At 44.2% G+C, this 19,228-nt stretch overlaps 3 protein-coding genes across 3 annotated transcripts; 2 read left to right on the top strand and 1 right to left on the bottom strand.

Moving 5' to 3' along the window:
- Nucleotides 1–5,471: 5,471 nt before the first annotated feature.
- Nucleotides 5,472–10,349, top strand: LOC136451045 (probable serine/threonine-protein kinase At1g54610). The gene is made up of 7 exons (XM_066451783.1): nucleotides 5,472–5,870; nucleotides 6,638–6,943; nucleotides 8,370–8,687; nucleotides 8,770–8,985; nucleotides 9,229–9,329; nucleotides 9,408–9,525; nucleotides 9,711–10,349. The coding sequence occupies exons 1-7, from the start codon at nucleotides 5,625–5,627 to the stop codon at nucleotides 10,071–10,073; spliced, it is 1,668 nt and encodes a 555-aa protein (XP_066307880.1). The 5' UTR covers nucleotides 5,472–5,624; the 3' UTR covers nucleotides 10,074–10,349.
- Nucleotides 10,350–10,541: 192 nt separating this feature from the next.
- Nucleotides 10,542–11,650, bottom strand: LOC136451047 (uncharacterized). The gene is made up of 3 exons (XM_066451784.1): nucleotides 11,151–11,650; nucleotides 10,973–11,037; nucleotides 10,542–10,853 (listed from the first exon to the last, which is right to left on the bottom strand). Exons 1-3 carry the CDS (start codon nucleotides 11,605–11,607, stop codon nucleotides 10,707–10,709), a joined length of 669 nt encoding a protein of 222 aa, XP_066307881.1. The 5' UTR covers nucleotides 11,608–11,650; the 3' UTR covers nucleotides 10,542–10,706.
- A 437-nt stretch (nucleotides 11,651–12,087) lies between these two features.
- Nucleotides 12,088–18,805, top strand: LOC136451044 (cell division cycle 5-like protein). Its single transcript, XM_066451782.1, has 4 exons — nucleotides 12,088–12,319; nucleotides 14,750–16,471; nucleotides 17,193–17,474; nucleotides 17,827–18,805. The coding sequence occupies exons 1-4, from the start codon at nucleotides 12,143–12,145 to the stop codon at nucleotides 18,598–18,600; spliced, it is 2,955 nt and encodes a 984-aa protein (XP_066307879.1). The 5' UTR covers nucleotides 12,088–12,142; the 3' UTR covers nucleotides 18,601–18,805.
- The last annotated feature ends 423 nt before the right edge of the window (nucleotides 18,806–19,228 follow it).

Genomic DNA, 19,228 nt, shown 5'->3' with positions numbered 1-19,228 from the left:
ACCCTTGTGTGTTTATTTTGTGATGAGTGATTGTCAATGTGATCCACGAAGTAGGTTGAGTGATGACTAATCCTACCATGGTGAAAGCTATGTGTGCTACATGTCTTTTGGCTTGTGTTGTGTGCAGGTGTGGAGCTCGGATGTGGTGGTCGACGGCGAGGTGAAGGTCAAGGAGGACGTGCCGTGCCGACAGACCGGGAGCGGTGAAGGACGGACGTGAGGCTTGGACCGAGGGACCCAGAGGCCGGGTGACTAGCCGCGGTGGCTGACACTTGGGACATCGACAAGTGCAAGAAGACATGGAGTGACGGTGTTGACTGGGTCAAGACGGCGGACGCGTGAGTCGAGCGAGGCTCAGGAGGACTTGGCGGGCCAGCCGGTCGAGGACGGCGGTGACACGCGTCGGATGACGGAGGACGCGTATGGAGTACGCTACTCGTGGACGGTTTGATGGTTTGGACCTCAAAACCATCGGATGGACGGTTTACGGGTTTGGGCCTCAAAACCCGGGCGGAGGTTCCGAGGAGGGACGGATGGCACGTGGCGACATCGGGGAGTTCGCGTCGAGGCGAAGCTATCGATGAGAAGGCGCGGTGGCCGTCGGATCAAGATTACACCGGGTTGGACAACAACGTCCTTGGGCTTAGCGGTTCAACTCATTTTTATCCAGGGGCAAAACTAGGAATGTGTAATAGCCCTGTTAAATAGGATGAGGGAGCCCCCATCTCCCTCACCTCCTCCAGTTTTCATTTTCTCCTTTAGGATTTCTTCCTCTAGTTTGCTCCGATGTATGAGAGAGGTCCACAACTCAAATTGTAACTTGGTTTTGAAGGAATCGGTGGCCGTAACCATCGTATGCCCTCCGGGATTCATGATGTAGTCGTGTTCTTGATGTGATTTTGATGTTCTTCACGAGCTCCTTTTGTCCCTTCTTGTTTCCCCTCTCGTTTTTTCGTTTTGGGATGGTTTTGGTTCGTTCTCGTTGCCTTGGATCGATCAATGACATGAGTAGAAGCTTTTCACCAAAGAAAATCCACTAATTCCTCACGAGATCGCAGATCCGAGCAATTTAAGTTCTTGACCTATTTTTTGGGGGATTCTTCAATTCCTTCGATTCACGGAGTTAGAGTTTGTTTCGGGCCATGATCCTTTAGAGGTTGCCTTTCTACTCGCTTGTGAACCCTTGTGCAAAGTTTCAAGTCATTTGGAGTTGATTTGATCAAGTTATGGCTTAATTTGATTTTTCTCGAGAAACTGCTCGTTCATACCGGACGTGTCCGATATTTCTCACTTTAGAGTTTTGAGCTGAAATTTGGTGAAGACCTTCCCTTGGTGTCTAAAGAGCTATGGTTAAAATTTCATGATTTTTGGACACAATTTGACGGGGTTTTAGATTTTTCTCTTTTGGTCAGCTTGCTGCTGAAAATACCGGACGTGTCCGAGATCATACCGGACGTGTCCGAAAATACCGTACGTGTCCGATATAATACCGGACGTGTCCGATATTTGCAGGAGAAGTGCTGTTTTCTTTTGGGAGTTTGCTCGTTTGGGCTTCGATCTGTGTTCCGTTTGCTCTGTGGTGACCCGCTGTGTTCTGAGGGAGTATCCACCCTTCTCTAGGGTCGTGGTCATCAAGTCTTTCGTGTATGCTTTTTGGAGATTGATGTTGGAACAGTGGTCGAAGATTTCAAAAGAAATTTGAGGCTCCTATTCACCTACTCTGGTCGCCGTTTCCGGTCCTTCAAAAACAATCCTTTTTATATATACGAGGGAATTGACTTCTCATACTACATGCGACCAGGAACATCACTGTAACCATTACGTTTTGATTTGGCAGCGTTCGTTCGTTAACACCGAGGAGGGAAATTAGAAACAGAGGTTATTACCAGACGATTACACTCTCGACAAGGTTGTTTTGTCTTTCTGTCAGAGAGTAGTAACTGCTGCAGTTCAGCAGGAGGGGGGGCACAGCACAGTACTGTGCTGCCGCTAGTTGTCGTCGCTGCAGAGCAGAACGCAGGTGGCGCCTAGGCTGTTCGTCGCTGTTGTTGCAAGTAAACAGTGCCGTGGAACGGATGCACGCAGATGGCAACTCCTTAACTAACAGCCTTACCAGCGTTGATGATGTTCCTATCCACCACATGCATGCATCTAAACTAGCTACCTGCTGCATCCAACTCTCTGCCCCTTCTTTTCTCGTGAACACGATTTGCTCCATCATCGAAGAGGCCGGCCATGCATGCCTGGAGAATCTTATATGGATGGATGGATGGATGATGGATCGATGTTGTTCAACTGTTCGCCGGTAATCATAAGCCGGCCTACGCCCCGTTCGGCTGGCAGAATTTTGACTGAAACTGGCTAAAAAACACTGTTCTGGCTGAATTGTTGTGAGAGAAAAATATTGTTTCGACTGAAAAAAAAACCGAATAGACCGAATATAGGGTAAGCCGAACGGGGCCGCGTCTAAACAGATAGACGGCAACTCGTTAACAACCTAACCAGCTAGCTAGATATGATCTACGACAGCCTACATGTATCTAAACTGTTTTTAGGGACATCATCGTCATGAAGAAACTGTAAGACCCCATTTTGCACGGTTCCAAAACAGCTTCAGCTTCTCACTACAGTGTACGGAGAACCCGGAGTCGGTGAGGTAGAAAATAATGTCTTCATCGGTTTCTACTTCATTTTAAGAGGAGAGATAAAGACTACTCTTTACTATACTGGACACACCAATCGACTGCCTAAATTTGCATGCAGGTGTACTCTTGGGACAGTTAGCACAATAGAGTGGGTAGGCCATGGATCATGGATGGATAGCTTCAGCGTTCAGTGCCTGCCTGAATATTGTTCAGCTGTTTCAGCCAAGCCAAACCCACGCAAGGAGAAGGCCGGCGGCGGTTAAGACTTAAGACCTACGAAGACCCCAACATGGAAGCTGATTAATTCGCTCGTGGAATGATTTGGTATGCCTGCTGGTTGTTGGTGTGTGAGTGAGAAGAGCACTACTACCACATACAGTGTGACCCAATAATGATTGCCATCTTGTGTCGTGCACCAACAGCAAGCAACTGCTGCTGGTTCGTCCGGCAATGCAATGCAATGCAACTAACCCTCACCTGTCTGTGACCTCAACTCAAGTTTGGCCGCCTGCTCTGTCACTAGGCTCGGCTGACGGCTGTCTACACTACACTACGGAGTACTCTGCACTGTGATGTTACTGTCATGCTGCTCTGCACTTTTGCTCAAGCTCAAGCCATGCCTGCTAGCCGCTGCCTGGTAGCTGAAGACACTGGCACCAAACTCAAACGCGGGCCCTGAGATCTGTGCCCGACGATTCCGACCCATCAGGATTCAGGGATCGGGAAAAATGGCCATCGATGCAGGAAAGAAAGTGAGGGAGAAGGCTGCAAAAGGACTACGTACTGTTAAAGGTCCGTTCGGTTACGACGTTCCCGGTCCTTCCTGACCAGGAATGGTTCCGGACATGTAGAAAACAACAAAGAAACAGCGAGGCTAGGAATCAGATTCCGTATAACCGAAGGAGAAACAAGTTCTGCTCCTGAAGGAAAAATGCCTTCGTTTCCTACTACTCTCTGATAGCTACTGTGCAGCGCATGCATGCAGGAGGTGCAGGTCCATCGCGCTAGCGCATGCGTGGAAAACCGGATCCAGAAGACCAGAATGAATCCAGATGTTGTTCATAAGAAGAAGAAAAAAAGTAGCAGCTATTTGGAAACTTATTTGGAATGGAGAATAAACTGTTTCTGGTATGTGGCAGGGAGAGTGTGTACTCCCTCCGTTCCATAGCAAAGAAAATATCCTGAACCTGCGAGTTCATGTAGATGAGAAATTAAGTGAATTTTACTTACGCTACCAGTTACTAGTAGTATATGAACTGATATATGTGTTTGTTCAGGTGTAAAAATGACCTTTTGAATTTTGCGTGTCAAGTGTGAACCCTTTAATTCCGGGGGATCCTTTTTTCTTGTCAAACGGATCGGGCGGTTGGGACCCCCCCATCATCTATCAACTCGACTGTCTAATATTCCAATCCTAACTATTGGGGATAGCAGTTTCTAAAAAAAAAAAGATTATTGGGGATAGCACATGATTTAACTGTAGAAGGCGGCCCATTTTATATTATGTTAGTCCTAAATATAGTTCCATGGAAGAATCCTCCTGGACATGTCATTTCATATAATTGTGTATAAAGTCTTAGTTAAAATTGTGTAAGGAAAAAAAACATCGTGCACCGTACTACTTGGTCAACATTTGTTATAATATTTTTGATTATCACAGATGGGGAATAAAATCATGTACCAAAAGATAAGCGCAATCATCCCTTCATAATTTTATATTCGTTGTAATATGTATATAAGTTTAGCTTCGAAAATGGAAATGGTATTGAGCTAGAAGGTGATAATTGTTTTACATTTCTTGGCACACGCCTATTATGGAATCTTGAAATTAGTTGACCATTTCCTTGTTAAGGATTTCCTTGATAGAGGTCTAACTTGAACTTTATTTACTCTGTAGGGCAAAATTTTGAACTCTAACTCCCTCAGTTAAGATATTTTCACTTTTCTAAACACATTGCTTTTACCATGTATCTAGACACAGTGTATACCTAGACGCACACAAAAAGTATCTTAAAAAGCTAAAACATATTATAATTTGGAATGGATGGAGTAGTATTTAGACAAAAATAAAAATTATTTGGCTCATTTACCAAACAATAATTTCAATGAATAACAGATATGTACATGTAAATACTAGAAAAAGAACAAATAATATCCATTAAATATAAATAAAAAAACAATAGATAAATTATATCATTTGGAAAAAACAATGCAAGTTTAGTATGTTTTTACTTAAAATAGATAAGTCATAATTTTTAGAGAATAAATAAGATTTTTTTATTATTTTTAGAAAAATATATAGAGAAAAACCACATTTGAAACCACCTAAATAGCCAATTTGTCCATTTTTAATAACTCGATGGTCAAAAGTATCTATTTTTTTAGTTTGGTTGCCAATTCGAACTTTGGTGTAGTTTAATGGACAGAAAGGGATTCTCTAAAAACAACTTTACATTTTAGCTAAAATTTTAACAAAAAATATTATGAGAATCGAGTTGATATATGAATTTAAGTTCTCGACTTGACAGTTAAAAAAAATCTCTACTTGACACGAATATTCTTGTTTTCTTATAATTATTTTATGATTTAATATATTTTTGTGATATAGGTGACGTGTCTGTTGCGAGAGAGTGACATCACTGTTAACATATTTTTATGATTTGTTGGCTCAGTTTTTCGAAAATGATCGTAGGAAGTAGGGTTTGCATATCGGCGTTCAAATAGGTGTCCGCGTAATTTGAAAAGGGGGGGGGGGGGGGGGGGGGGGGGAGGCGCGGGGGAAAGGCGCTGTAATATTCTGCCAGATAGTCAAAAATGCAGAGTGCCAAACCGTCGTCACAAAAGCACAGCACGCAGCAGAGACTTGAGACGGTCTCCCATTTCGCTCTCTCCCTCACCTTCCCGCGTCCTCCCTACGTTTCCCAGCAACCGCCACCGTGGGCGACCTGCCGCGCCCGCGGCACATGACGCGGCCCCGCGATGGGCTGCATCCTCGGTAAGCTCGCCACCGCGCCCGGTTCCTCCCTCTTCTTCCGCGCCACCGCGACGACCGCCGGGGGAGGAGACGACAACAAGGAGGTGCAGCTGCAGGCGCCGCAGCCGGAGCACATCGCGGCGGTGAAGAAGGACGCGTCCGGGTGGCCGCTCTGGCTCTCCGAGGCCGCCGGCGACGCGCTCCGCGGCTGGGCGCCCCGCGGTGCCGACGCCTTCCAGAAGCTCGAGAAGGTGAGAGGGCGATCCTTTCCGCCGCGCGCCGCCCGTGCTTGCTTGTTGCTTCCTTGGTAGCAGCAGTAGTTAATTACCGGAAAAGCGGCGTTTTCATGGGAATCGGGGGTTGTTGGGGAAAGATTTCAGCTTGCCTTTCTTCACCGTTGCTCCGATTTGTTAGTTCGTGCTTGTCATACGCGATCGTCGGTTGCGGAATTCGGCGAGTAATTTCAGTTCTTGCTTTTTCTGGTTGTCGTAATTGAGTTGTCAGCATCTCATATCACCTACTCGCTGGAAGAAAAGAAAAAGGAACTCCTTTCTTTTCCTTGCTCTGAGCTGAAGAGAACAATCGATTCTTTTCTGTCCTGTTATGAGTCGTAAGCATCTATAAGAGAGAAAATAATGCAAAGATGAACTAATCCCCAGCTTTTCTTCTGAGATTTGAAAAGCCCCACAGCTCCATCATTTATGTTCATACTTTATATGTTGTCCGTGTCACACGAATTCTTAATCCGTAAGGACGAATGGAAAAGTCAACTTGCATGCGTTCGTATTGAATTGGAGTACCTGCTAATTATCTTCTCCGGTCTTTTCAAAGAAACGACTTGTTGTGGATTTTTCTTTTCTTTTTATTTTTTTTATAAGAACCAAGTCAATGGATTGGATCAGTTGGATAGAAACAAATCAACTAAATTCCATTGCTTGCCTCGCCCAACTGGTCGATTTTGATTTTAAAAATAAAATATATCATTTACGATCTTTCTTTTGCTGCTATATGCGTGCAGATTGGTTCGGGCACGTACAGCAACGTGTACAAGGCTATCGAGGTAGAGAGCGGCCGCGTGGTGGCGCTGAAGAAGGTGCGGGTGGATGGCGTCGGCGAGGCCGAGAGCGCACGGTTCATGGCGCGGGAGATCGCCCTGCTCCGCCGCCTCGGCGACCACCCCAACGTCGTCCGCCTCAACGGCCTCGTCACCTCCCGCCTCAACACGGCGCCGTCCCTCTACCTCGTCTTCGACTACATGGAGCATGACCTGACTGGCCTCACCGCCTGCGCAACTGCCTCCGGCCGCCGCTTGTCCTTGCCTCAGGTATGGTCACTGTCACTGTCGCTGTGCATGTAAATTTGAGCACAGTAGTTCCCAAAGCTGAATTATATTTTGATCACCGTGTGAAATGAGCAATGCGAATTATAATCATTGGTGATGCATGATAAGGTTGATAACTTGTCTACCTAGGATTCTAGACTTCAGATTGGTGAGGTGGAGGGTTTAACCAATCTTTTGGTTTCCTGGTAGTCTGCGATTAGAAAACTTAACACAGAATGAAAATTTGGCGTCTTGCTGTTGGATTGCTTACTGCTTAGGATAATGCGGTCAGGACTACTGTGCTTGTGAATTCAACTGCAGAAAAGGAATGGACTCTAATTGAACAATGGAGTTTCTTTGCTGAAACCAAATTGCATGCGTTGTGAACTACTTAAAGTTACTATTTACTAATGTCATAACATGCGCCATTCTAAACTTCATTTGACCCTCTTTCGACGGAGCATAAAAGGGTACACAAGCAGCTCTCGGGTGTTGGAGAAAAAAGAAGTGAAACAGAGACATCGGTAGCGCTGTCTGAATATATTTTTCAGACAAGTCTTCTATGTGTAACTTCTTTCATTAGTTCTGGAAGAAGCATCATTGACTGATTATTAGAAGTGGAATTCTGCTTTAGCCTTTTTGCAAGAAGCAAACAAATCCATCAGACTGGTACACCACAATGATGTGGACCTGTAAATCTGTTAGACTAAGGGGGTGTATGGCTGCCACTCCTAAATTTTAGTCGCTGTCCCATCGGATATTTAGACATATACATGGAGTATTAAATATAGACTAATTACAAAACTAATTATATAGTTTGCAACTAATTTGCGAGACGAATCTTTTAAGCCTAATTAGTACATGATTTGACAATGTTTTGCTACAGTAACCATGTGCTAATGACGGATTAATTAGGCTTAAAAAATCGTCTCGTAGAGTACTGACGGATTATGTAATTTATTTTTTTATTAGTATCCGAACACCCCATGCAATATCCTCCCAACACACCTCATAAATTTGAGTAGCGGGATCCCAACACCCCCTAAGTGAAGCATAGTATTCCTAGGTTTGAACACAGGCGCCAGTCCAATTGACTGACAGGTACCGTGTGCCTTTTGTGAACTACAGTCATTTCAACCGTCAACATTGGCTGCAGTTAACTGACTGGAACCTGTCTCTGAATCTCGTTATCCTGTATAAAAAACAAGCTCTGTATTGCCGTTTGGACTAAATGGAAATGGGCCAACCTGGTTCAGTAAAAATTGACCCACTAGCATTTGAAATTGTGAAAGGTTGTTAATTACTTTCTTTTTCTGAAAAGGAAGGGTCCAACTATGAGATGTTTTCCAGATACATGGTTACTGACAAATGTATGCCTTGTTTTTAAATTACATGTTTGTACTCATGAATCGTATTTCCTCGTTTGCAGGTGAAGTGCTTCATGAAACAGTTACTTTCCGGGATTGAACACTGTCATAACAATGGTGTTCTGCACCGTGACATCAAGACCTCGAACTTACTTGTCAGCAGCGATGGAATTCTTAAAATAGCTGACTTTGGACTTGCCACCTCTTATGATCCTGAGAACGTGCGGCCCATGACTAGCCAAGTGATTACGCTTTGGTACCGTCCACCTGAACTCTTGTTAGGAGCAACTCACTATGGTGTCGGTGTTGATCTTTGGAGTGTGGGTTGCATATTGGCAGAACTGCTTCTTGGCGAGCCGATATTCCCCGGAAGAACAGAGGTACTTGGTTTGGTCTTGCTGAAATGTGTCTTGGATATGCAGGGTATCATTTGGTTTGTCTATTAACAAGTGGTTTGTTTAGGTGGAACAATTGCACAAGGTTTTCAAGTTATGTGGTACTCCATCAGAGGATTACTGGGAGAAAATGAAGTTCACTCATCCTACATTCAAACCATATCAACGGTGCCTAGCTGAAAAATTTAAAGATGTGCCACCATCTACCCTATCACTTCTCGAGACTCTCCTATCGATTGACCCAGATATGAGAGGCACTGCAACTGATGCTCTGAACAGTGAGGTTAATACTACCCTATCACCCTCAAGGCATCTAAAATGAACTGCTGCATCAAACAAATACAAAAAAATAAAAGATAAATTATGACCAGACATTATGCAAAAGAATAATCTACATCTGATCATGATTGCACGGATTAGGGTAATTTGCATTCGTGTATCGTAGAGATCAATTTTTTAGTTGGAAACAAATAAGTGGTCCTTTGTTCAGCTGTTCTTATCAAGTTATTATTTTCTGTGGATCCAGTTCTTCATGACAGAACCATATGCCTGTGAACCATCGAGCCTTCCACGCTATCCACCATGCAAAGAAAGAGACGTGAAGTTGAAGTATGAGAAGCATAAAAGGTTTGGTGCTACTCTTTGCATTTATTGTAGATATTTTTTTTTGTTCATGGAAAGCTTTAACGTGTGGTTCTTTTTCAGGAAGTCGAGGGTTAATGGGTCAGTAGAACGTCACAGAAACCGACAGCACGCATCACAAAATCCTGGGCGCAGAGTTTTTACTCCAGATGCCAATAATAAGCCGCAAGCAAATCCAAAGGTGCATATGTTTTCCCCCTTTTCCTCTGCGAGAATTTGATTCAAACCTCAACATCATCATGCTCAAATTTCCACCACTCCTGGCAATGTTTGCATCAATATTTTTACATCAAAAGCTACATTCAAGCAACTATGTAGACACAGAAAACACAAATAAACGGTGAAATGTGTTAATTTAATCTTCAGGTACCAAGGTTGGTGACAAGCACAAGCACAACCAAACTTGAGAGATTTCCTCCGCCTCATTTGGATGCGTCGATTGGTTATAGTTTAGATTCATTGGCTGATGGAGCCACAGAAGAATTCTTCTCGTCATCAGTTGTTGAGCTAAAGAAAATGCCAAGTCTAATATTTGGTCACGTGAAATCTTACCTGAATAGCCCAAAGAAGGGCATGCACAAGGCAAAACCAAGCCTCAACATGGCGCCTTCAACCGTTCTCATTGGTGCATTCCGGCCTTATTCATTTGGGCAGCCAATGGAAGTGAGAAGAAAGAATAGGGAGCAGTTCAGAAGCAAAGGAAGAAATGCAGTAGGTGCAGTCAAGTGACATCCTAATCATGTTACCTTTTTTTGCCCTTTACCCTTTTATAGATGCTAGATAGTAGCCGGTGAATTTCAACCACAGTTGATAGGTTTTACCTTGTATAGTTAGTACTATAAACTAGAGTTGTGTATAATGCATTTATTCTGTATAACGGATCACAAAGTTTCATCTGCAACAGAGAGCAAGATCTGAGAACACCCTCACAAATTTGTATCTTAAACCTCTGCATTGAAATCAGAGGGAAAAGAAAAGAAAAGGGTCAAGAGGATTGTTAAAACACTTGCACATGATCTTAATCTTGCGCAGACATTTCCGCTACATGAGCACGCAGAATTCAAAAGTACAGATAATCAAATTACGCAAAGCTTGGATGGATTTCCAGATTGCCCTCCTTTCCCAACACTAATTTGTATTTTCTCTACAACAGGAGCAGTCCAGAGCTGATGCTCCTTGCACCATTTACAGAATCAGCTTCTCGAATACGGGGTTAGCTTACGACAACTAACCAAGGTTGAAAAATAACAGCAAGTGATGCAAGGCTAGCATCAATGCATCATAAACGATGACTGAATGCGTGTGTGTTTTTACAAGCTGAGACGTAGTAAAATGTAGAAGATCCCATACAGCGCTGCCTGATCAGGGTTGAGAGCTTGCAGCTGAAGCGGCAGCAGGAGGCGGCGACGGCTTGCTTCTTTGTCGGCTGAACAAGTTGTACCAAGCAGCAGCGACGACCGACAAGCCACTGAACCTAAGCCATCTGTTTCCCTCTTTAGGTTGGGAAACCTGCATATTAATTAATTTATCAGCAATTAGCAGATGTAATATATCTCTATATACCACAGCTGACAGCTGCGAGTGCAGAGCAATTTTAGCAGATGTAATACATGACATGGATCATGTACCTCGTTGGAGTCGCGTGGCTTGGTCGCCGAGATTTCGCTCCTATTGCTCAGCTGACGCGCCGTCGCTGCAGAGGAGGAGAGAAGGATGGTTCGAGAAGTGTCAGCGTCAATGGAGCTCACGATACGACAAGCAAGAAGGAGGGGGAGAGCTAGCTGTGCGCGAATTAAGTTGAAGTACCTTTGATCCTGACGGAGCCGTCGCTGTTGTCGGCGTCGGCCACGATCTTGTCGACGGCAGCCGTCTTCTTCTGGCAGTAGTACCGGAAGCTCGGCGAGCCGGGCATCGGCGGAAGCGCGGCGGTCCCCTCCTCCAGCTCCTTGGGCTCCGGCGCCACCTTGCACCCTCGCCTCCTGCCCCCGGACGACGACTCCGCCTCCTGCCCCTGCCCTTCCTGCTGCTGCGGCGGCGGCGGCGCCAGCAGACCCGAGGTGGACGCCTCGCTGTGCCCCAGCGCCCGCGCCCGCGCCCACCCTCGCCGCCGGGGCTCGGCCCCGTCGGCGGTCGACGCTGCGCACCCCATCGCGGCCGCGGCCAGCGTGGGGGAGGGGGGCGCCGGTGAGTGCGAGGACGTGCGTGAGCGGGAGCGCGGTCGAGGGGCGGAGCGGCGGGGTGGTCGGAAAGGATGGCCTCCCATGCCGCGCCGCGCGGCCGGCCTTAGTAAGGAGGCGCGCGCGAGGCGGTTTCGACCGTTGCGGCCGGCCAGCGGCGGCGCGGGCTTCTCGGGGTGGGGCGGGGCCCAAATTTGGCGGGCTGATGGCAGATGATGCCAGCGGGGTCCCACCTGGCAGAGATCCCACTCCTACTAAGGCGGGCTTCGTTGGGCCTGATGGGTTGTCCAGAGATGAACGAGCGCAAATGGAGCCCACTTCAGCTAAAACAAACCTCGCCGGTTGGCGGTTGCTAAAAAAAAAAAAAAAAACCTCGCCGATTCGTTGCACTCGGAAATCCTCACCGCGCGCGTACGCCGCCCCCGCTCACCTCACCGAACCCTAAACCCCAGTCACCGCCCCCCCGGAGGTCCGTCGCTCCGGGCGGGACCCTAGGCGTCGCCGTAGCCCCCGCGGCCGGGGCGAGCGGCGGAGCAAACCGGAAAGCGATCCCCCTCCCCTTCCCTTACCGGGGGAGGGAGAAACTAGCGGAGGCGGCGAATCAGGTCAGAGGTTGGCACGATGAGGATCATGATCAAGGGAGGCGTGTGGAAGAACACGGAGGACGAGATCCTCAAGGTGGCGGTGATGAAGTACGGCAAGAACCAGTGGGCGCGCATCTCGTCGCTGCTCGTACGCAAGTCGGCCAAGCAGTGCAAGGCCCGCTGGTACGAGTGGCTCGATCCATCCATCAAGAAGGTAACCGACTACTCGCCTCTCTCACGGACCTGTCTCTCCTCTCGGCAGACTAGCCTCTCCGCCCGGTCGCCGTTCTATTACTGATTTTTGGCGGTCTTTGGAGTGTCATTCTGCTAAGGATCACATTTAGAACACTGTCTTTATGTTTTTCTGAATCCTGCTGCATTGGCAAGGTTGCGACAGTAGAGATGGTGTCTGGTTCACTCAACAGTAGAGATGTGATTATTAAGGATTCTGGAGTGGTGTTGTGACGACACAGTTTAGTTTGTTTAATTAAACTTTTTAGCAGCTCAGCACGTTGTCTGCCGAGAAAGTGGAAAGCACTAGAAGCCAATAAGTGGTTACCTTTCCTCTGAAATCTTCGCACACTTAATACATGACCTAGTTCTTAGCGATATAAGTGATTACCTTTTCTCTGAAATCTTCCATGCTTAATACATGACCTAGTTCTTAGCAATTTAGTGTCATGATGCAAAGTAGCCAGTGGACTCTTGCTTTTCCCATATGGATGACCATCACCCTCCCAGCCTTTGTAACAAATGTTCCCTGCATGCTAAAAGGAAAAAAAAAGATGGTTTTTCTATGCATTTATGCAATGGAACGAACAACAGAAAGATTTATACTCTATGAACCTTGATTAGTATGCTGGTTTTCGATTGTGACAATCTCTATCATTAGATGACTCAAGTGTTATCCTTTCGCAAGCATTTGAACTGGCGAACTTTAGAATCAGATAAAAGAATATCGGCTTTCAGCTTGAATATCTTGAGTTGCAAGTTGGTGGTAATACAGAATATTGGCATCCTTACTTTAGTAGGTTATTGATTCTAATGCATTTTGGAGCCAGATAACAAATTATTATCTTTAGTTTGTCTTGATAAGCATCCATGTTTATATCAATATATCCTATGGATTTAACATCATCTAATAACATCTATTATTTCTACTAGCTAGATAACATACATTTCAACATACATATTAACTGAATGAAAGTTTTTACAGTCTAGTGGTCACTAAATACAACTGGACTAAGCACCTGAATCATTTTTTTCTTGCCAAAAGAGAAATTTTGCACTGTTTTAAGTAAAATTTGATAGTTTGGTTGTGAGAAATGTCTATAGCAGATGTTAACTACTTCATAAAGTTGGTTTTGATTGTAGAAGGTTTGGTCCACTGTTTTATCTGAAATTATGCTGGACAGCTCTTTTAATTGGACTTAGTTTTTCAAAGTGGTGTACTTAACCAGGAACAACTAACGCTAGCTACTGTGTCACGATCAGTTGCATGAAACTTTTACAATTAGGTTCTCAGTGACCAAATAGGTTTATTAGCGGCAGCAGTTCCATGCTGACTACCTGTTATAATCTGTCTAAAATTTTATCACACTTTGAAAATGCACCTAGGTAGCCTTTTAAGTTTGAATGAATAAGCTAAAGTGGCTGATTCAACGCTTAATTTTGTCAAGTGAGTTCTAATTTTACCTTCTCTAGTCTTGATGTATTTAATTGCAAGAGCAGGGTGAAATATGAGTATTAATTAATGGAACATTAGCATACTATAGAGTCTACTTATCTTGTTTTGGAACTGGTTAGCTTCTGGAAATTTTTTGTGTTCATAGATTTCTAGTTATTACTGTGTAAATGATTAGTTATTACTGGCTTCTGGCCTGCAGCTATTTTGTCAAATGTCAATTTTTTAATCGACAAGAGTTTCTTGGTAACCTAGAGCTATTAAACTTTTCACGCTTTAATATATTTATGAGATGAATGTCCGCTGTAAGTTTATCATTCGATAGTTTGTATGATAAATAAAATCAATATAACCTATGTTAGCATTTTCATCATTGTATTGATATAACTTGGAATGTTACTAGCCACTATGAATCATATTTAGAAGCAATGTATTAATGACGTTTAGAAAAACTGTTGTCTATATTTTTATCTCTTCCTGTCAATATTCACAATTGATGCTTAAAAATAGAAGACAAAACCCTTCAGTTTCCTCTTAGAATATTCGGTTATGTGTCCAGAAGGTTGCTATGGGTCTGATTGGTTAAGCAATTAATGCCTTTTCTTCATTGATTGAAATGAGGACCCATGTTGTTAAAAGTATAATGGACCCATTAATGCCTTTTGTTTGTTAATATAGGCTCTAAAATCTAAATGAATGTGTGGTACACCAGTACCTCTAATTTTTACTAGATCACGGGCACTATCATCTAATTTTTAACTTTACTGAAATTCTCTGAGTGAGTTCACATTGTCTGCAATGTATTGACGTGAATGGTTTAAATAACCCATAACCTTCAAAATAGTTCTTTCATTGGTCATTTGCTCTATTATGGCATATGTCTTTCTTGTTTACTGATGTCTGTCACAAAGATGATTGTTTTATTGTTTCTCTCACTGTGCTCGTTTATGTTAATTTCAGACCGAGTGGACAAGGGAAGAGGATGAGAAGTTACTTCATCTTGCTAAACTCATGCCTACTCAGTGGAGGACAATTGCACCTATTGTAGGTCGAACACCATCTCAGTGTCTTGAACGTTATGAAAAACTGCTTGATGCTGCATGTGCGAAGGATGAAAATTATGAGGCTAATGATGATCCTAGGAAGCTGCGGCCTGGCGAGATTGACCCAAACCCTGAGTCCAAGCCTGCACGTCCTGATCCTGTTGATATGGATGAAGATGAAAAAGAAATGCTTTCTGAGGCTAGGGCCCGCTTAGCTAACACTAGGGGTAAAAAGGCCAAACGAAAGGCAAGGGAGAAACAACTTGAAGAGGCAAGACGGCTTGCCTCACTACAAAAAAGGAGAGAATTGAAGGCGGCTGGTATTGATACACGCCACAGAAAAAGAAAGAGAAAGGGGATCGACTACAATGCTGAGATCCCATTTGAAAAGAGACCACCTTCAGGTTTTTATGATACTGTTGGTGAAGACAGGCCACTTGAACATGTACAGTTTCCAACAACCATTGAGGAGCTTGAAGGGAAGAGAAGAGCAGATATAGAGGCACAATTAAGAAAACAAGATATCGCCAGGAACAAGATCCTGCAGCGACAGGATGCCCCTGCTGCTATAATGCAAGCAAATAAACTAAATGATCCAGAAGCCGTCACAAAGAGGTCAAAGCTAATGCTGCCGCCTCCCCAAATTTCTGACCATGAGTTAGAGGAGATAGCAAAGATGGGCAATGCTGGTGATCCTGCTTTAGCTGATGAGCTTGGTGAAGGAAGTACTGCCACAAGAACCTTGCTTGCCAGCTATTCTCAGACTCCAAGGCTTGGTATGACACCATTGCGAACTCCGCAGCGAACTCCAGCTGGGAAGGGTGATGCAATTATGATGGAGGCAGAAAATCTTGCACGTCTTAGAGAATCACAAACACCTCTATTAGGAGGTGACAACCCAGAGCTTCATCCATCAGATTTCTCTGGTGTTACACCACGTAAGGAGATACAGACTCCAAATCCAATGGCAACACCTTTGGCAAGCCCTGGCCCTGGTATTACTCCAAGGATTGGTATGACACCATCCAGAGAGGGGCACAGCTTTGGTTTAACACCGAGAGGAACTCCTTTTCGTGATGAACTTCGTATAAATGAAGAGGTGGAAATGCAGGACAGCACTAAACTTGAGCTTCGTAGGCAAGCTGAACTGAGGAGAAGCCTGCGATCTGGTTTTGCTTATATTCCACAGCCAAAGAATGAGTACCAGATAGTCATGCCACCTATTATGGAGGATGAGAAAGAAGAAGCTGAAGAGAAAATTGAAGAGGACATGTCAGACATACTGGCACGAGAAAAGGCTGAGGAACAGGCTAAGCTTGAGGCATTGCTCAGAAAGAGATCCAAAGTGTTGCAGAGAAGTCTGCCTAGGCTACCGGCTGCTTCAGTAGAGATTCTCCGGCAATTTCTTATTAGAAGTGGAGAAAGCAGAAGCAGAAGCACCTTTGTGCCTCCTACATCACTTGAACAAGCTGATGAACTAATAAATGAGGAGCTCTTTAGGCTTCTTGAGCATGATAATGCAAAATACCCTCTTGATGAAAAAACTCAAAAAGAGAAAAAGAAAGGAAGCAAGCGTCAGCAAAATGGAGGACCTCTTGTCCCTGAAATTGATGATTTTGATGAAGATGAACTAAAAGAGGTGCTATTCTTTGTCTCCATCCTCCTATATTTGTATTAGAATATTCATGTTGAACTGTATCTCCTCTTTCCTGATAGTTTCGTCATTATTTAATTAGAGCCACCACAAGCACAGTTTCACGGAAATATTTAGGTGGACAAACAGTAACTTGAGAACCTATGTGCACATCTTCCTGTATCTCACTGACATGATACATAGAAGCAGTAGAAATCTATTTGCTGTTTGCAGCCACAGCTGCAGCTGCAAAAATCTGCAGCGAGCACAGCCATTCTTTAAGACATGAGTTTTACCATTAGATTCTTCTCTTCGAGTGCAGACAATTAGAATTGTCGATGTGTGAATTAAAACTGTCATTTTTATGGCATTCAACTTTTCACCCTAGAGTACTCTATATATGCACTACAATGTTGTCAACTAGTTTGAGCTTTGCATTCTAGTTTTCATGAAACTCCTACAACATACATACATGTATCTGCATTGAAATTTATGCCAGTAACACTAAATTGGGCATTTCAATGGCTAAAAGAAATAGAGACCACAATACAATAATACATAATCTACAAGCGTGGTAGTTATCGAACCATTTATAGCGCGTGACTTCATATGATCGTTCATTTTGATTGTTTTTCTCTTATTCTATGACCAGTCCTCTATGCTTATTGCAGTTATGTAATGATGGAATAAGTTGTTTAAATAGCCCTTATTTTTTTTTAATTGGCAGGCTAGTTCTATTGTTGAAGAGGAGATTCAATACCTTCGAGTGGCAATGGGTCATGAAAATGAATCGTTTGAGAACTTTGTGAAAGCACATGATGCATGCCAAGAGGACCTTATGTTTTTTCCTACCAACAATAGCTATGGTTTAGCTAGTGTTGCTGGAAATGCAGATAAGATTTCTGCTTTGCAAAATGAGTTTGAAACTGTGAAGAAGCGAATGGATGATGAAGCTAAGAAGGCTTCTCGGCTTGAGCAGAAGATTAAGCTTCTGACACAAGGATATCAGGTAAACTTGGCATGGTACATCATCTGCAATCAAGATCATCTATATTAACTGGATTTAAGCAATATGTCATATAGCATGGCTTCTTTAGAGTTCTCTTTATTTGGTTTCTGTATTTCGTCTGCCCGTTTTTTGGATTGTAATCAAATAATGGTCCCTGTTGAAGCCAGCCTGAAAAATTGAATATGATACGCTGGGTTGCTGCAAACTAGTATTGTTAGCTCTTGCTGTTTGCCTGACTGAATTTGCTCCCTATCCATTGAAACAATGGTTGACAATACAATAACATCTTATCTCACTGCATATCCTATTTGAGTGCTAATGTTTTGCTAACCTGCTGTTTGCTTTTTATTAGGTACGGGCTGGAAAACTGTGGTCACAGGTCCAAGATACATTCAAGCAGATGGACACTGCTGCAACAGAACTCGAATGCTTCCAAGAGCTTCAGAAACAGGAACATCTTGCTGCTTCATATCGAATCCTAAATTTGACTGAAGAAGTGAATAAACAGAAAGCACTAGAAAGGACCCTCCAGAGCCGCTATGGTGAGCTGGTTTCTGGTTTCCAGAGGATCCAAGAACAGCTTGAGGAGCACAAGAAGCAACTCAAGGTACAGGAGGCGATAGAAGCCGAAAACCGTGCTCAGGAAGAGGAAGTTGCGGCACCAAATCATGCTGCTGAGGAAGAGGATGAAAGGAAGCCTCTCAGCTCTGAAGAGAAATCACAGCAGACAAGTGGAGCTACTGATGAAGAAGCTGCAGGAAGCAAGGGAACCACCGAGGATCAGATGGATGTGAACAGCGCAAATGGAGACGGTGGAGTCGTACGCCCTATCCCATCAGCACCAGACACTGAAGGGGATAACAATGAAGTATCAATTCAAGAGATCACTAATAACACGAGTAGTGACTGTGCCTCCACGGAGAATGGGACTGACAAGATCGATCAAGCCAAGTTAGAAGGTCAGGATAAAGCAGAAGCAGATGACAGTATGGTTGTTGATGCTGGCCCTCGGGAAGAGGGCAAGGATGAACTTGCACCTGTTGCTGCCAGCATTAGTGAACAAAACACCACTGTATCTTCGGATCAAGCTGTCTCAAAGGAGAATGAAGGCATGGCTCCTGAATGAAATATTGTTTGATGACTATACTCCAGCAGCAGTACTCTAAGGTCGGCTACGGTTGATGATGAATCCGAGTACTAAAACAGTGCCGTGTGCTGTTTCCACCTTCCATCCATGTATGATTACACGACACCAGCCACTTTTTACAAGGTGGCAAGTAGTACAAGATGCACAATTTTCACCCCGTCTCATTCAATAGTAGTATCTTTTACCTCGCTGTTGGACACTTACTATTGGCAGAGAGCCATAACTCCTTGCTGCATGCATATGTGATCTGTTCACCTGTTGCCGCCTCGGCTGGATCGTCAGTGAAAAATGGCACTGAAAAGGCAAATTGATTGGCACTGAAAAGCGCAACTGCAAGTGCAACTGGAAGTATGCTGCTGCTGCCGCCGCTGTGCAGCGGATAGGATAGGAGAGAAGAGAACTAGGATTTGAGAACTCAGATGGTAGTACTAGTAGTACATGCAAATTGATTGGCTGATCAGGGATTTAAAATTTTGGGAGTAGTGGTTCGCAGCATTTGGAATAATTGGCTCAGTTGATTAGCAAGCTCAAAGAGAGGGTGACGAATGGATAATAAGAGAGTGTGTGCGGGCGCAGGGACATTTTACGAGAGAGTGATTCTTTTAAC

Source organism: Miscanthus floridulus, chromosome 5 (genome assembly GCF_019320115.1).
Source record: "Miscanthus floridulus cultivar M001 chromosome 5, ASM1932011v1, whole genome shotgun sequence".
Lineage (NCBI taxonomy): Eukaryota > Viridiplantae > Streptophyta > Magnoliopsida > Poales > Poaceae > Miscanthus > Miscanthus floridulus.
The sequence above is the reverse complement of the archived record's forward strand: the minus strand, read 5'-3'. Positions and strand labels throughout refer to the sequence as shown.

What these genes read in the sequence shown, in the direction of transcription:
- LOC136451044 (XM_066451782.1), top strand. Translation starts at nt 12,143, where the DNA reads ATGAGGATCATGATCAAGGGAGGCGTGTGGAAGAACACGGAGGACGAG. An exon ending in TCGATCCATCCATCAAGAAG is followed by an intron (nt 12,320 to 14,749) that starts GTAACCGACTAC and finishes TGTTAATTTCAG; the next exon opens with ACCGAGTGGACAAGGGAAGA. An exon ending in ATGAAGATGAACTAAAAGAG is followed by an intron (nt 16,472 to 17,192) that starts GTGCTATTCTTT and finishes TTTAATTGGCAG; the next exon opens with GCTAGTTCTATTGTTGAAGA.
- LOC136451045 (XM_066451783.1), top strand. Translation starts at nt 5,625, where the DNA reads ATGGGCTGCATCCTCGGTAAGCTCGCCACCGCGCCCGGTTCCTCCCTC. An exon ending in CCTTCCAGAAGCTCGAGAAG is followed by an intron (nt 5,871 to 6,637) that starts GTGAGAGGGCGA and finishes ATATGCGTGCAG; the next exon opens with ATTGGTTCGGGCACGTACAG. An exon ending in AAGTATGAGAAGCATAAAAG is followed by an intron (nt 9,330 to 9,407) that starts GTTTGGTGCTAC and finishes GTTCTTTTTCAG; the next exon opens with GAAGTCGAGGGTTAATGGGT.
- LOC136451047 (XM_066451784.1), bottom strand. Translation starts at nt 11,607, where the DNA reads ATGGGAGGCCATCCTTTCCGACCACCCCGCCGCTCCGCCCCTCGACCG. An exon ending in CGGCTCCGTCAGGATCAAAG is followed by an intron (nt 11,038 to 11,150) that starts GTACTTCAACTT and finishes CCTCCTCTGCAG; the next exon opens with CGACGGCGCGTCAGCTGAGC. An exon ending in AGCCACGCGACTCCAACGAG is followed by an intron (nt 10,854 to 10,972) that starts GTACATGATCCA and finishes ATTAATATGCAG; the next exon opens with GTTTCCCAACCTAAAGAGGG.